Source organism: Vipera berus, assembly GCF_964194415.1.
Source record: "Vipera berus genome assembly, chromosome: 8".
NCBI lineage: Eukaryota > Metazoa > Chordata > Lepidosauria > Squamata > Viperidae > Vipera > Vipera berus.
Genome location: NC_138211.1, coordinates 5,128,942 through 5,144,581, shown reverse-complemented (window position 1 = coordinate 5,144,581; position 15,640 = coordinate 5,128,942). Strand labels below are relative to the sequence as shown.

At 45.8% G+C, this 15,640-nt stretch overlaps 1 protein-coding gene across 1 annotated transcript in view; it reads right to left on the bottom strand.

Annotated features, from left to right (window-relative positions):
- Positions 1-944: 944 nt before the first annotated feature.
- Positions 945-15,640, bottom strand: part of IGSF9B (immunoglobulin superfamily member 9B) — a gene marked incomplete at both ends in the record, with an annotated part of 69,314 nt that continues 54,618 nt past the window's right edge. The window contains 3 exons of the mRNA XM_081333650.1: positions 945-1,168; positions 2,104-2,210; positions 13,874-15,505. Coding sequence (XP_081189776.1) covers positions 945-1,168; positions 2,104-2,210; positions 13,874-15,505 — 1,963 coding nt within the window. The remainder of the gene's footprint in view (positions 1,169-2,103; positions 2,211-13,873; positions 15,506-15,640) is intronic.

Here is a 15,640-nt window from a genome sequence, read left to right as displayed (position 1 = left end):
TCTGATAAAAAGTCCTACAGGTTTTGTTTTCCCCCAGTGTAAATTAAGAAGGTTTCCATAGATGATTGAACTGTGCAAAGGACAAGGCAGACTCTAATCCTAGGTCTTCATCCCACAGATAGGAAAGTCAACTATACGCTGTATTTTCACTCCGAATATTCAGACATCGAAGAGGTATGACAGTTGAAACGAGCAAAATAATTTTTCCCCTCCCTTGGTATGCTTGAATAATTTCTAATAACATACTAGTAACAGGTCCGAACGGCCATAAACCTCAGCTCAAAATCTCGTTAATTTTGCTGCATCCAATAATATGCCAACCGACTCTGTCAACTAATGCCATGTTTCCTTCCTCTAGTGGATTCTAAATAAACACTACATACAGTAAATGCACACACCGTCTCTTGCTTCTATGGTTTCTTTTTCATATATACGAATACAGAAATATCTCATATATATGAATAAATAATATTGGGAGAACCAGCTTTGTAGAATTAAATCAATCGTATTCCCCTTCCAGAAAGTATACAAGCAGAAGCTACAGCTCTTGCCCGGTTCTTAATGGCCCATCTCTGCAAAAGATGCAGAGAAAGCTTGAAAACAAGGATGAGGAGGGTTCAACTGAGATTTTTGCTTTTCGACGTTCCCACCGGTTTACTCTAGGATATCTCCTCTCCCTGTGGATTACATTAGAGTAGAAGACTACGTGGGAGATGTCACTCGCTCCTCACTATGGTCAAAGACTTCACCCTGGATTTTGTCTTTTCACAGATCACACCAGAGTCACAGGTATCATGTGCTCATCCCTCCTGTGTCACCGATCAGAGCCTGGATCCTGAAGGTCTAAGACACACCAACCTGGGCTTCAATTTCTCCTCCTTCCACGCACTTGAAATCTAATCTTTTTCTTCTCCTTATTTCCCTCTTCCCTGGCTGGTGCTACCCTAAAGTAAGGTTGCGTGCCCGCTGGAATCATCATGATCTACGTTGTTCAGAATGGCTGTCTGGTCTTCAGGAACCTGACGGTGACAGAGATCATCCTTCAGGGCAGAGAGGCGGGCAAAGGGATCCTGGCGAGAGTGTCTCTTCTTCTTACGCAGACAGACAGCTTCGTCAGGCCACAATACCTGAGAGTTAGGATGTGGTTGAACCTGGGAGGCAGAACCATCTGGAGGAGAAAGCAAAGAGGAAGAAGGAGTTGGTTAATCTCCGGTACCGGTCTTACAAGAGGACATTCACTCTTTGCGGTTCTCTCTTTAAGCCAACAAAAAAACAGTCTGGCCCCACTGTAAATCAACACACACACACACACACACACACACACACACACACACACACACAAAACCTAGGATATCACCAAGCTGCAGGTATGAGAAGCTTGAGCTGTAGGAACATTGGCAAGGAAGGCACGGAGATGGTCTTGGTGAAGATGAAGATGATTCTCATTCATACCAACGTGGTGGTGGGGTGGGGGGGGGAAACCCAGCTCTAACGATTGCAGCAAGATGGATAAGCTTCAAAAGACATCGTCAAGTAACAAAAAAATAATAATTTAAAAGAGGAGGAACCAGGAAAAGTTATTGAGGAGCAGGGGTCAAAGGGAGGATGGACTATGAGAAGTTTGCATGAGAGGGTGGTTTTAAAGACAGAAAACCCCCCTCCCCCACAGGAAATACTGGCAATAGGGACTGAGGTTAGGAGAACTAGAAGCTAGTTTTGGTCTAAGGCAGTTTTCTCCAGCCAACCATCGCCGGACAGATGGAACACCTCATCAAATACTACAGGCAGCATGGCCATTGGTAAGAAATCTGGGATCTGAGGTCTACACATCTACAAGGCACCCGGGATGCAAAAGGGTAGCCAAAGGAATGAGGCAAAACTGAAGGAGATGTTTCAGTTCTGAAGAACCAAGCTTAGAGGGTCACCCAACAATCTCTATTATGGGTTGCTCCCAAAACCACGTAGCTACGTTCAGGCCCATGGAGAGAGAGAGAGAGAGAAGCAATTCCCATTACAAGTCATCGACTTCAATGAGCATTGTGCCAGGTGGGGGAGGGGCAGCGGGAGAGGCAGGGGAGCAAATCTGGTGTTCCTCGCACTCACTGCTTTGTTTTTTGGATTTCGACTTTTTTGGCTTCTTAATCCGTTGGTATTTCAGAGCTTCGAGTCTCTCAGGTGCGGCCGCGTCCCGGGTTGGTGTTGGACGTCTTCTAGAAAGACAAAGCAGAAAGCGCCATCAGTGGCCCCCTGCCCTATTCTCTCTCAAGGGAGGGTCTCTCTGCTGGCAAAGAGGGCATGTCAACCTCCACCTGGTCTGCCACGGGGAAGGAAAAGATGGTGACCATCAAAGCAGGGTGGATGCCAAATCCACCCTATCAGCTTCTCTGCCGGAGGTGAACGTAGCATCTTACTTCCTTGGTTATTTTTTCCCTCCCCACCCCCATCCCTGCGTTCCAAGGTAACCCCATCCAACGCGGCCCTTCCTTTAGCTGGAAAACTTCATTTTCCTGTTCTCGTGATCAGAACTACTTAGGTCAAACCAGGCAAAGGTTACGGAAAGGACACTAGGCCTATTGTTTGTGGGAATAGAGTCAGCCTCTTGAAAGTGGCTGAGCTGTGGTTAAAACCAAAGGAAGGAAACAAAGCCCAATTAAGGCTGAGGGTCTGGGCCTGAACCATCTGCAGTGTTAAACAGAGGAAGAAGAAGAAGAGGAAGAAGAGTTAAAGTGGCAGTTTCTGGGCTGGTTTAAGGCCCTTTTTGTTTTTGCTAGTTGCAAGAGTGAACATCTTTCAGAAAAGTCCATGTGAGTGTTGGAAGAGATTTTAGACGTCTAGCAAGAACAGATGCCTTCACAATAACACATCCTTTAAAAGAGGGGAGATGGGGAGGTTCTGTTGAGAGGAGACCCTTAAGATTGCCAATATATACTTGTGTCCCTTATGCATTTGTAGTAGTTAGCCATACTTATTACATACATCTCAGTACACAGTTCAAAGAAAGCGCTTACAAGTTGCCTTCAAAGATTAGATGGCAAGCAGCAGATCCTACAGACAAGGATAGCTTGTGCAGTAAAGTAGGCATGCAAACAACTGCATTTTCACACTTCAGTCTCTTTATGGGCAACCACAACTTAAAAGTCCAGCTGATGGGTTTGCCATAGGCAACACCACTGGATCAATGTAGCTACAACACATGTTATCTAGAAACTGCAGCACCAGCCCAGTCCATCTGCAACTGTAGAACTCAACTAGTTCTCTTCTGCATTACAAACAAGATTTATGTTTTTTTGGTTTCTCAACACACCAACGAACAATCTATTATTTACACTCAGGGTGTAGGCCCATGTTCTTCTGCCACGGTGTGGCTGCTGTTTACCCAGCCCTTTAGGCCAGGGTTTGATGAGTTGGGAAAAAAAATGGAGAAGATTGGTCCAAAACCATGATCACTCTAACAATTGTGGTTTGTGGTAATTCTTCCAAGCTGAGTTCTTTATTGTTTCACATCTATATACAAAAATCTTGCCGAACTGAGGACTCTACTATCTGTATCTACATATACTGTGGGAATGATTACACAGAGGCTGTCTCTTCACCCTCTTTCTCTCATACTAATATTTGGGCTAGTTGTCTCTCACTCCTCTGAAACACACCCTTTTCCTCCTCTTGGGGATCCTCCTCCTCCTCAATATATTCCACCACAAAGATGGAATAAACGTTCTTCCAATTACAATAGTATCCCAGTTAGTCAAAGAAGAAATGTATCCAGTGCACCTTCCCTAACATCCTCGCACTGGTTTATGAAAAGAAGGTAGATCTTATGTGTAAAAGTGTGGAGGTGGTATCGCCAAGTTTTCATGCAATGGATTTTTAAATTTTAAATCTCTGAGATTTCCTGGTGGATGGTTGCTGCCCCAAAACATCAGAGGAGAACATATGATTTTTCATCTTCAAAAAGGGAAGAATGAGAAGGTAGGAAATTGTAGACCTGTTATCTTAATGTCTTTGTTGGGCAAAGTCCTTGATCAGATTATAAGTACAGTGGTACCTCAGTACTCAAAACCTTAATTGATTCCAGGAGGTACGCTGAGTATCAAAAACAATGAGTACCAGACAAATTTTCCCCACAAGGAATAATCTAGTGAATCACAAGGCAGCCAACACTGGCAAGTTCTAGCTTGTGCATTGAGTACCAAACAAACTATAAGTCAAAATGCATTGAGTACCAAATTCAATGAGTTTCAAAGTAGTTGTGTGCCAAGGTACTGTGCTTGAGTAGGCATGCTGCAATTAACAGAACACTTGTTCATTAATTGTCCAAACAAATCTTCTATTGTCCCAAACAATTTTCTTTCCCTCTACGAATAATTTAGTAATTTAGTAGATCATAGGAATGTCATTGACACAACATAACTGGGCCTCAGCAGAATGCCTCATGATTTTTTTTAAATGATAAAATATATGCTAAATGATACTACTATTAGATGGACCCACAGTTGGCTGAATGGCTACCCTCAAAAACTGCTCAGTTGTGGCTACAGATCAGCTTACAGCAGAGATGTTCAACCTTGGCAGCTTTAAGGCTTGTGGACTTTAATTTCCCCAGCTTGGCTCGCTGGGGAATTCTGGGAATTGTAGTCCATAGGTCTTAAAGTTGCCAAGATTGGACACCCTGGCTTACAGAAAAATATTAAATGAAATGCCAGAGTATTCCGTTCTGGGCCCCTTTGCTATCCAACATTTTTCTCAATACCCAGAATGAATGAGGGAAGTTAAAAGTTTTTAAGAAGTTAGGAAATTCTTAAGAAGTGTGTAAATGAGACAAAGCTATTCTGGATGAAAATCAGAAGATTCAAAAAGATCCAGATAGGCTTGAGCAACAGACTGAAATAAATCTGAGCTAATTAAATGTAATTCTACATTAAGATCAACAAAGAGAGATTAATAACTGACATTTTCTCAGAGATGGCATAAGATAACCAGCTATCAAGAGGGAGATGAGCGCAGAAAAGAGATTTAATTCAATTTTGTAGCTCTCCTGATTCTACAAAGATGTCTGAAAAATTAAAAGATGCCTTCCTGTTGGCTGTGAAACAATCAATCAAATAATCAAGAAAACTGCCTTTGCCTTGTAGATGATAAAAGGAACTGAAAGCTCATGTATTAGCTGCCCTTTCTTAACATCAGATAATAAAAGTCAGCCAAGCCACTAATTAAAAAGAGTTCCTAAGAAGGCTTAAAAAGGTACTACCTTTTTCAGATTTGGATGAGTACTCGAAATAAAGGAAATTAACTGTGCCTATCAGATATCTCTTTTGCACAGGACACCATGTCGAATCAAAAGGAATCACAGTGAAAATTTACCGACTTAAAATCTATCTTCCAGTGAAAATTCAAATACTGAGTTTTGCAATATATTCAGTCTATTGCTCTATAGTTCCAAAACAAAATAAAACCATGGGACAGAATTTGGTCAACACGATATAAAAAAAATACCTTGAGACTCTAGAAAGAATGAAGAGAAGAGCAACAAAGATGATTAGGGGACTGGAGGCTAAAACATACGAAGAATGGTTGCAGGAAATGGGTATGTCTAGTTTAATGACTGGGGTGACATTATAGCAGTCTTCCAGTATCTCAGGGGTTGCCCCAAAGAAGAGGGAGTCAAGCTATTCTCCAAAGGACCTGAAGGCAGGACAAGAAGCAATGGATGGAAACTCATCAAGGAGAGAAGCAACCTGGAATTAAGGAGAAATTTCCTGACAGTGAGAACAATTAATCAACGGAATGACCTGACTAGTTGTGGGTGCTCCAACACTGGAGGTTGTTAAGAAGAGATTGGGCAACCATTTGTCTGAAATGGTATAGGGTTTCCTGTCTGAGCAGGAGGTTGGACTAGAAGACCTTCATAGTTCCTTCCAACTCTGCTATTCTGTCAAATATATATAAAAAAACATCTCAAAATAAAGACAGTGAACCTTCCATTTAACAGATCTCTCTGTGAGTGGACCTCATATGCAATGAATGAACTCCCGTATTATGCATACACACAGCACATAAATCACATGAGTAAAATCCTATTTGGAGGGGAAGAAAGATTTAGGTTTAAAGCAACCCTCCCCTTCATTAATACAGTTAATTGATTAGTCTATGCCTTGGAGAAGGGAACGTGAAGCTTTTTTAATCATTTCAATTAGCACTGTTGCTTCTCTGGAAAAAAGAAAGAAAGAAAGAAACTGTATATCAGGATATTTATCCTGCAGATAACTAAATTATTTTTGCAGGATGCTGACTTCCAAACTAATAAATCATACTTTACAAAGGGCAAGATTTTCTTACCCCATTCACAACAGGTTGGCTATTGTGTTATAGCGACCATACATTTTGTTTATAGTTGCTTTCTGAAATACATACCAAAAAACATTTATATCTCTAAGAAAATCTCCTGGGCAATGAAAATATAAAAGGACAGTCCTGCATCATATCAAAACAGTAAAACCAACACAAATAAAAACATCATTGGAAATATATAGCCAACGTAAATAATAGATTATTGTTTGTCATTCTTTCCCCTTTGCAATAGTTGTGGGTTTCCGGTGACTACATTGTGAATTTCTTTGATAAAGGTAAAGGTTCCCCCGCACATGCGTGCTAGTTGTTTCCGACTCTAGGGGCTGGTGCTCATCTCCGTTTCAAAGCCGAAGAGCCAGCGCTTGTCCGAGGACGTCTCCGTGGTCATGTGGCCGGCATGACTAGACACCAAAGGCGCACGGAACGCTGTTACCTTCCCACCGTAGTGGTCCCTATTTTTCTACTTGCATTTTACGTGCTTTCGAACTGCTAGGTGGGCAGAAGCTGGGACGAGTAACAGGCGCTCACTCTGTTATGCGGCACTCGGGATTCGACCCGCCAAACTGCCGACCTTCTGATCGACAAGTTCAGCGTCCTAACCCACTGAGCCACCGCATCCCTTTTCTGCTTTCTCTGCTACTACGGATTTATTGTTAAAAAATCTTTCCTTATTTCCTACATGGTTCCCACCAAGTTCCTGTTTGGAACCTTTTATTATGCTTGAGTGACACTCTGGAAAAAAAATATTGTTTCTCCCGATAATAAGGGATGACAAAGGAAACTAGGCCCATCATAAAACAAGTCTGCATTTGCATCACAAATATTTGTCTTTTCCTTTGTTAGAATCACAACACTTCAATTGCAGAAAGGTCTTTGTATGTTCTAACCTCACTGGTTCTGTCTTTCAGCGTCAAGTCTTCCTGAGAAGAAGCAAAAGGAATCGCAATGTTTACACACTCTCAAAAAACCCCTGCCATGTACAAACTATCCACCGAAATTAAGCAAGTTTGTTAAGAGAGCAAGAGGGGGAAAAAGGGAAGCTGCATTACCACGATGCAATTAAAATAAGAGCTGGTTATATAAAAATAATGTCTTTCTGGGGGAGATTGACCCCAAGGTCTCTTCCAACTCTCTTATTCTGTTAAAGCTATTTTCTGCTATGTACCCTTCACCCCATTTCTGTGTCTCTGCCTTCCGGCACAGGCAGTGGTGGGATTCAGCCCGTTCGCACCACTTCGGCAGAACCGGGAGCTAATTTTTTGTTGCCCGGGTCCAGAATGGACTTCCGGAAGTGGCATCCACACAGAGAACCGGTTGTTCGCCTATTTGAATCCCACCACTGGGCACAGGGGTCTTGAACCATGCTGAAATAAAAGATTCTACTCATTTGCAAAAGAGATGACTGCTATAGAAACCCAAGCACTGAACCAGATCTAGTAACAGCATTCCCACTCAGACTAAGGGTGGTTAGATCTTCTGAGAGGCAGGCTTGTTCAAAAATCCCACTATTCTGTTAGTCTACGTACGCTGCAAAATTTTTGTCCCGATCCCCGCCAAAAAGGAAAAAAAAACAACCAAAACCCTCCATTACTATGTGAAATCTGTTGCAGGAAGCAGCCGTTTTATTTATTTATTTATTTTGCAGGAACCAGCCCTGTAGTTATTCTTTATTTATTTTTTGCAAGACCAGAAGAAACTGGAAGGAATGGTGAGAAGTTGCATACTCTTTGACCTCTGAAGAGAGTTTCAGTTGCAGGAGGAAACCAGCGTGGAATTTAACTTCGGAAAGGACGGCTTTTCCAACGTGACCGCCTCAAATCGGTGAACAGCTTGGAAAATGCGCAGAGGCCACCACCCACCCACCCACCCTTAAAAAGGTCTGCCAGCCACCTCAATCGTCAGAAAGCAGCTACTCTTGGAGAAGGACGGTTGCATAGCAATGGGCAAGCTGGACTAATGAGTGTTGCTAAAGGAAAAAGCAAGGGGGCCTGCCCCACCCCGGACACACACACACACACACACACCACAAAGCGTTTTGCTACTGCCGTGCCAGCTCCACCACAACCAGCACCAGCAATGAGAGAAGGACAAGCCGAGGGAAGAGCAGAACACGTCCCCAAGAATAGCACCCCCTTCCCCAGCTTTGCGGGATCAGCGCAACTGGCCTACACGATGGATTTTTTTTTCACCATGCTGGCAGAAGAGAGAAATGAAGGAGAGATGGAAGAGAAGAGGGAAAGGAGAGGAGAAGGAGAAGGGCTCACCATGGCGTGAGAAAAAGAGAGAGAGAGAGAGAGAGAGAGAGAGAGAGAGAGAGAGAGAGAGAGAGAGAGAGAGAGAGAGAGAGAGAGAGAGAGGAGAAACAGAACGAGGGCAAAATGTAATAAAGGAAGAGGAATCACAAATCCAAAAGAAAAGGGAAAAAAAAGGAAAGGAATTAACGAAGCACTCAGACGAGAGAACTCACAATTTCTCCAAGCCAGAGCAAATGTGAATGGCATGCAGAGTCCTGACAACAGAGAAAGCCTTTAAAGGGGAAAACTGGTTTCCTTCCAAAAAAAAGAGACAGACAGACAGGGAACCTCATACTCCAAAGAAATACACCGGAGTGACAAGGGTTCAGGGGGGACATACAAGGTCTGGCCAGCCCCGCTGCTCTAAGGCTAGGAGCTGAGGGCCCATCCCAGTTCGGAGACAAATACGCAGGAAGAGAGAGCAGAGGGTGAGATCCAAGGATATCCAACAACTTCCTTTGTGGCTTTGGGGTTTTGATCCGGGGGCAGCAGAGAAGCCCAGCTTTGGTTTAGTGCATGCTGGCAGCAAAGCAGGGGGGCGGGCGGCGATTTTGTGGGAATTTGCAAAAGAAAAGAAAAGAAAAACCATGGAACTGAGCCCCCGAGTTCTGCTTTCTCAGAAGTGCAGATGAAACCTTGAACTTTTTTGGCCTTAGGGATGCTACAGTTTTGGTTTTTGAAAGTGCCTGGGCAGTTTCAGCTGAGTTCCCTGTTAGACTGAGAGGTAGGCAAGTAGTAATTTTCCAGCATCTTGGTGTCCTGTTCATACAAAATTGGAATATAGATAATCCTAGTTTGGTGACCGTTCACAGGCCGGATTAAAAAAAAAAAAACCAACTTGGCGAGCAATCCTTGCCTTTACACAGATTTGTAAAGCTAAAGAAAGCTGAATTAAGGTCGCAAGAACAGCTGGCTTATTGGGAAGGTAAACCGAGGCAGAACCTAGGGCCAGATTTAGCTATCAGTACCCTTCTTTCTAGGGACACGGTGGCTCAGTGGGTTAGGACGCTGAGCTTGTCGATCAGAAGGTCGGCAGTTTGGCGGGTCGATTCCCGAGTGCCGCGTAACAGAGTGAGCACCCGTTACTCGTCCCAGCTTCTGCTAACCTGCGGTGGGAAGGTAACAGCGCTCCGTGCACCTTTGGCATCCAGTCATGCCGGCCACATGACCACGGAGACGTCCTCGGACAAGCGCTGGCTCTTCGGCTTTGAAACGGAGATGAGCACCGGCCCCTAGAGTCGGAAATGACTAGCACGCATGTGCGGGGGAACCTTTACCTTTACCTTTACCCTTCTTTCTAGAAAAAGGCTTTAAAAATATCTTAAAAAGAGATATCCAGAAATCTGCCAGGCATTCTTTCAAAAGTCTGTCCAAATTGCTTTAAGTCCCATATGGGGGGGGGGAGAAACGGATTTGTTTGTGTCTCTCTCCGACAGAGGAACTGAAGCTTTCACATAAATCTTGCTTCCTCTTTTATGGCAGCATAAAACAACGGCTAAGGAAAGGAAGACTAAAAAGATTTTTTTTACTAGCCTGCTTATAAACCATTCACAATGCCTTCAGCCCCTGACAACTTTCCAGAGCCCACTTATAAAAGAACAATTTAGCCCGAGGGGTGGCTCTTTGCTTTAATGGGACCTCTTAAAACAAACCATAATGGATAAAGAACAAAACACAGGTTACTTTAGTCTCTTGTTTAGAAGCACTGATCAATGTTGTAAAATACTCAGAGCTTTACTGCTTGCAATATTTCAGTCTTGAGCAGAAGAACTGGGGGATCAGGACTCTTCACCAATAACCTCCATCACTGGAAGTTTTCAAGAAGAGACTGGACAACCATCTGTTTGGAATGGTATAGGATCTCCTGCTATAGGCAAGGGGTTGGATTAGAAGACCTCCAAGGTCCCTTGCAAGTCTGTAATTCTGTGTTCTACCATGAAAGGCTGATGGTTTAGGACAGGGGTCTTCAAACTTGGCCCTTTTATGACTTGTGGACTTCAACTCCCAGAATTCCTCAGCCAGGCTTGCTGGCTGAGGAATTCTGGGACTTGAAGTCCACAAGTCATAAAAGGGCCAAGTTTGAAGACCCCTGGTTTAGGATTTCATCCAAGGCCCAATACATTTTAGTGCTTCACGTTTAAATGGCTTTCAGTGGCCATTTGAGGAGTCTAAACAGGAAAAAAAGTAGGATCATCCCAAAGGTGCATTTCCAAAAAAGACAACAGGACTTTCTTGGGGTTTCCCCCCCCCCTTGAAAATGTTTTTCTTCTCATCCAAGAAGCTTCTTCAGTTCTGACCGAAGTAGGGCCCTGTTTCATCTCTTTGAAAGCCAAAGAAAGAAGTGTTGGCTTTAATCGTCCCTGTGTAGTCCTCGTAGATTCAACTTTCTATTTAATCCCAAAGTCAAGTTCATAAGTGGTCATCCCTGCTCTTCCAATTGGCTTGAACCAAAGGGGGAGGGAGGGAGGGAGGGAGGGACATCCTGTAGCAGAGGAGAAACCCCAAAGCCACAAAGGTTTGTGTGTGCGATAGTTTGTCCTAGTTTTAGCAATTCCTCATTCCCCTTTAAAGGAAAAGAAAAGTATTTTTTTTAAAAAAACCAAATAAATAAATGTTATTGGGGAGAAGCCCGCCCCTATCGCGTCCCCTCCCGGACCCCCTCACCCCAACCGAATCCCAAAAAGCCCAGCACCATCCTTCCAGACATTGATCACCCTTACCTATTGAGCTGAGGAGTGGCTTGTCTCGACAACACTGCCCAGATAGCTGAGATTAATCAAAAACAAAGCAGTTATCAACATCCGCAGGGAGCCAAACTCCACAAGACATCAGCAAGTCAAAAGGGGAGGGGGAAAAAATCAAAGGAAAAGCGAGGGAGGAAAGAAACCAAGAGACAAACAAACAAACAAACATTGCTGGAGAAAGTAAGGGGGGAAAGAAAGGAGAGCTAAAAGTGTAGAGCACTTCATCATCAATGCAACGGGGATCTAGTGCGAAGGACTTCTCAGTGCTACGGACTGGCTCGCTCACTGCCACGTTCCTCAGGTCTTCTTCCCAAAGGATCCTGGGAATTGTAGTTCCATCAGGAGAAAAATGGTGCGGCATCATTAAAGAGGATCTGAGGCCATCATCGAAGAGGGTAAATTGCCTTCCACCCTCTAAGCTAAGGAAAGCCCATTTAAAGTTTTATTTGTGAAGCCACCGGAGTGGAGTCCCTGTCTAGTTCAGGGCTTTCAAAAATTTAACTACAATTCCCATGAATCTCTGGGGGAAGCCATCATCACTAAAGGGACCTGAAAGCAAATATAATGTTCATAGCATAGACAAGGGCCAAGGAAATGCTATGTCCTCCAGATATCATTGGACAATATTTCCCATTGTTCCTGATCTCTGAGACTAGGGCTAATTGGAGGCCAAAAATCAACAAGATCTAGAACAGGAGTCTTCAAACTTGGCCCTTTTATGACTTGTGGACTTCAACTCCCAGAATTCCTCAGCCAGCTAGCTGAGGAATTCTGGGAGTTGAAGTCCACAAGTCATAAAAGGGCCAAGTTTGAAGACCCCTGATCTAGAAGGTCCTGTATTCCCCACCCTTGCATTAGAGAAGCCTTCCCCACCTTGGGTGCTGATGGGTGGACTTCAGCCTCCAGAAGCAATTTGGATAAGATGACTTTGCTGAGAATCCCAGACTTCATCAATCTGGAGGTAGACAGCATCAGAAAGTGACATTTTCCTGGTAAAGGGCTTTGGTGTGACCATGGATCCATGAGAAGGTCCATGAGGTCCATCATTCCCAATCAGAGAGGTGGCTCTCACTGCTTTTTTCTCTGCTTGCTTTCAAAAGCCAAGAGGCTGCCCTGTCCTTTTTGTGTGCGTACATCTCTCTTCTCCTACAGTCTGGATCTCCTGAAAGCAGCATCCCATAATTGTGCTGATTGGGTTCATTAATGAATTAGGATCTTCCAGGCACCAGATAGTATAAATGAAATGGACAAACAGGAAGCGTTGCAAGGAGAATGAAAGTCAGCCACCCCTGCTGCGCTCATCGCATTGCAGCTTCTGCTCCTGCCAACTTGGCTGTGGCAATCCATGCTTGTTCCCATCACAAGCAGACCACACCTCCCATCCTTTACTTCCCTTTCTCTTGCCCCCTCCCCATCCAGATGGCACAATGCCCCCATTCATTTCCAGAAGTCCCCGGGATCAAAAGGGGAAAGCAGGGGGATACAACTCCACTACATCAAGAATCGAAACAAAAAGCTGCATCAGTAAAGACAACCAACATGGGAAGCACCGCCATCAGAAAGAGGAGCAGAGGAGAGAAGGAAGAGAGAGAAAGAAAGAACGCTTCGCCTGGTGCAACGCTGGTACCTGAAAAACCAGCTGCTGGGGAGAAGACCAGCTCCAGTCTCCTTCCGTGGTCAGAATCCAAGATTGTTGACTTCACTGTGTTTGGGTTGGGTTGGGCTGGGGTTCTAGGTCGATGTAGGGTTTTAGGGTTCCCCTTCTCCGGGCAGTTTGTTCAGGGGCTAAAGCCCTGCTCCCTGCTTGGACAAAAGCTGGGGCAAAGTTTGCAGCACCCCATTTGGAGGTGAGGAAAAGTAAGGTGTCTTGGGTAGCCTAGTTGGAATTGTGGAAGATGATCAGTCCTATTGGGAAGGGGAAAGGATGTGAAGAAGGCAAAAAACTAGGGTTTAATGTTCCAGGACAGTCAACAGCCAGGAATGAGAAAAAGAAAACGTCAGTAATTTCCAGAGTTTGTTCACCCCGGTCCCCACAAAACCCAAACCGTTCTCTCTCCAAAGACTCCTGAATCTGAAATGTTATTAACTTCGTTCCTCTGAGGCGTCAGTCCCCAAGCCAGAAGCAAGCTCTGCATGAGATTCCCAATGGAACAATGGAGGGTGGAAAGAAGTGGGAGTTTCTGGTAACAAACAATGCAAAACCGCAACTATAACTCAAAGGTGCAGCATTCCACCGATCTAACCTGATGAGCTGAGCAACGACAGGCAGCGGTATTGCCCCAACAGCGCAAAGTGGACTTTGGGAACTAGTCATCGCCAAAAAAAAAAAAGATGCTGCAGGGTGTCTAGATCAACTCTAAGGACTCCATTGATGGTGTTTGGGGAAGGACTTTGGGGAAGGGGTGGGAGCAGGTGAGGTGGGAGGGAAAGAAGGGCTGGGTAAAAAAGGAAGGCAGGCAAATTCCACTTGCGCGTGCACACCCTTACCCTGAACTGGTTGTCGGTGTCAGCTCTGGCCTATGGGTTTCCTCCCCAGTCCTCCTTGGCGAGGAGATCTGTCCAAAGACATCCATGGATTCCATGGGCATGGAGGGGCAATGAGAGGGGGGAAAGCTGGTGGCCAAAGAGGTGAAGGCCATCGTTGGTCGGAAGCTGGGGCTCCCTCCACGACTACTCTGGGCAGGAGAACCGGTGGAGGGCGTTGACTTGCGTGAGAAGCTGACTGCTGCTGGGGGTTGCAAGGTGATCTCTGATATTTCTGCCTGCTGGATGAGGCCGGGTCGTGGTCTGGCACGGGCCGTCAGCTCCGGCGAGCTGGTGCGGGAACTGAGGGGGCTTTGAGTCAGGGGTGATAGCCTTGATGGTTGCAACACCACCTGATGTAAACTGGGCTCCACCCTCCTGGCTTGCCGAGGGCTTGGCCGAGGTCTCGGTTGTGGGTCGTACCACCTTGTGTCTAGGCCAAATGTGCTTGTGCTGCTGTGGCTGACTGGCTCGGACGGCCCATGGTAAGGCAACACCGGTATTCCCATGCCTTGACTGGTATGTCTTAGCTGCCCTTGGCTCACCATTGGTTGCATAGGTTTGTCCTGCCATTTGGGTGCGGTGGCGGTGGTGGGCATCATAGAAGGTTGGCTCCTGCTGGGTGACTTGCCACTCCAACTCTTGGGTGCCTCCAGAGCCAAAATTCCAGGGTAGGATGAAGGAACCTGGAGGGAGGAAGGCGGTGGTCCCCTCGGAAGACTGGCCTGGGGCTGCATGCTCTCGGACATTTCGCACGGATGGAGCTGGTGAGGAAAGAGGATGGGCGAGGACTCCAGGCCGCTGAAAGGGAACTCGGCCCTGCCCCATGGTTCAGGGGACCGGCCTCCCGTTGGAGTCTGAGTCAGGGGCAGTGTGCTGTTGGAAGCATTTTCTCCATTCTCTTCAGGGATGGTGGGGTGGCCAAAAGGTCCTTCTGGATGCAGGGGAGGGGAGGACATGACAGAGCTGAGAGGGCTCACCTCTGGCATGTAAAATGGTGGAGGGTCCATCTCTCCGGGGCTGCTGCTGCTGAGGTAACCGTAATATAGACCATGGTGGAATGGCCGGGGGCCTGGGGGCCGGGCCTGACCAGTGGCTTGGAGGGCTCCTGTTCCCTCTAGACCCCGATGGAATCTGGGACTATATGCTGGTGGCTGCAGATAAGACTCCTGGCTGGAAGAAAGAGGTGTCAACTGGGACTTGAGGGCCACAACGGACGGAGGCATCACAAGGTCATCGTTTTCTTCATCAGATTGGCGGAACTCGGGGTACATGTCTGTTTCCTCAACAAAAGGGAAGCCTTCGATCCGACGGGACTTGAGCGAGGGTTCCATCTCTGAAGGATCCATGACGAAGCGGCCGTCTGGCCCACGACTGATGAGCTCAATGGGAGTGGTGGCCTCAGCTTCTGCTTCTGCTTTGGAAACACTGTACTTCTTGCTGCTGATAGCCCGTTTGGTCCTCTTGTAAAGAGACAGCTCCTTCTCCTTGCTAGGGCTGAGCATGCGCTTGCCAGATGGACCTTGGTCATCAGACGACTCGGAAGGGGGCCGTAGAGTACGGATGCTCTCAGGGCTCACCTTGCCAGAAGACAGCCTAGGAAGGAGGAATGACAGAAAAAGGGCAAAGCTCCTGGAGGAGTTACAGCACCACCTGAAAAACATCTCAAGAAAGCTTAGGACGTGAGAATAGGACTTAGGGCTGTAGAAATGATCCAGAGAGGAGCTCCAA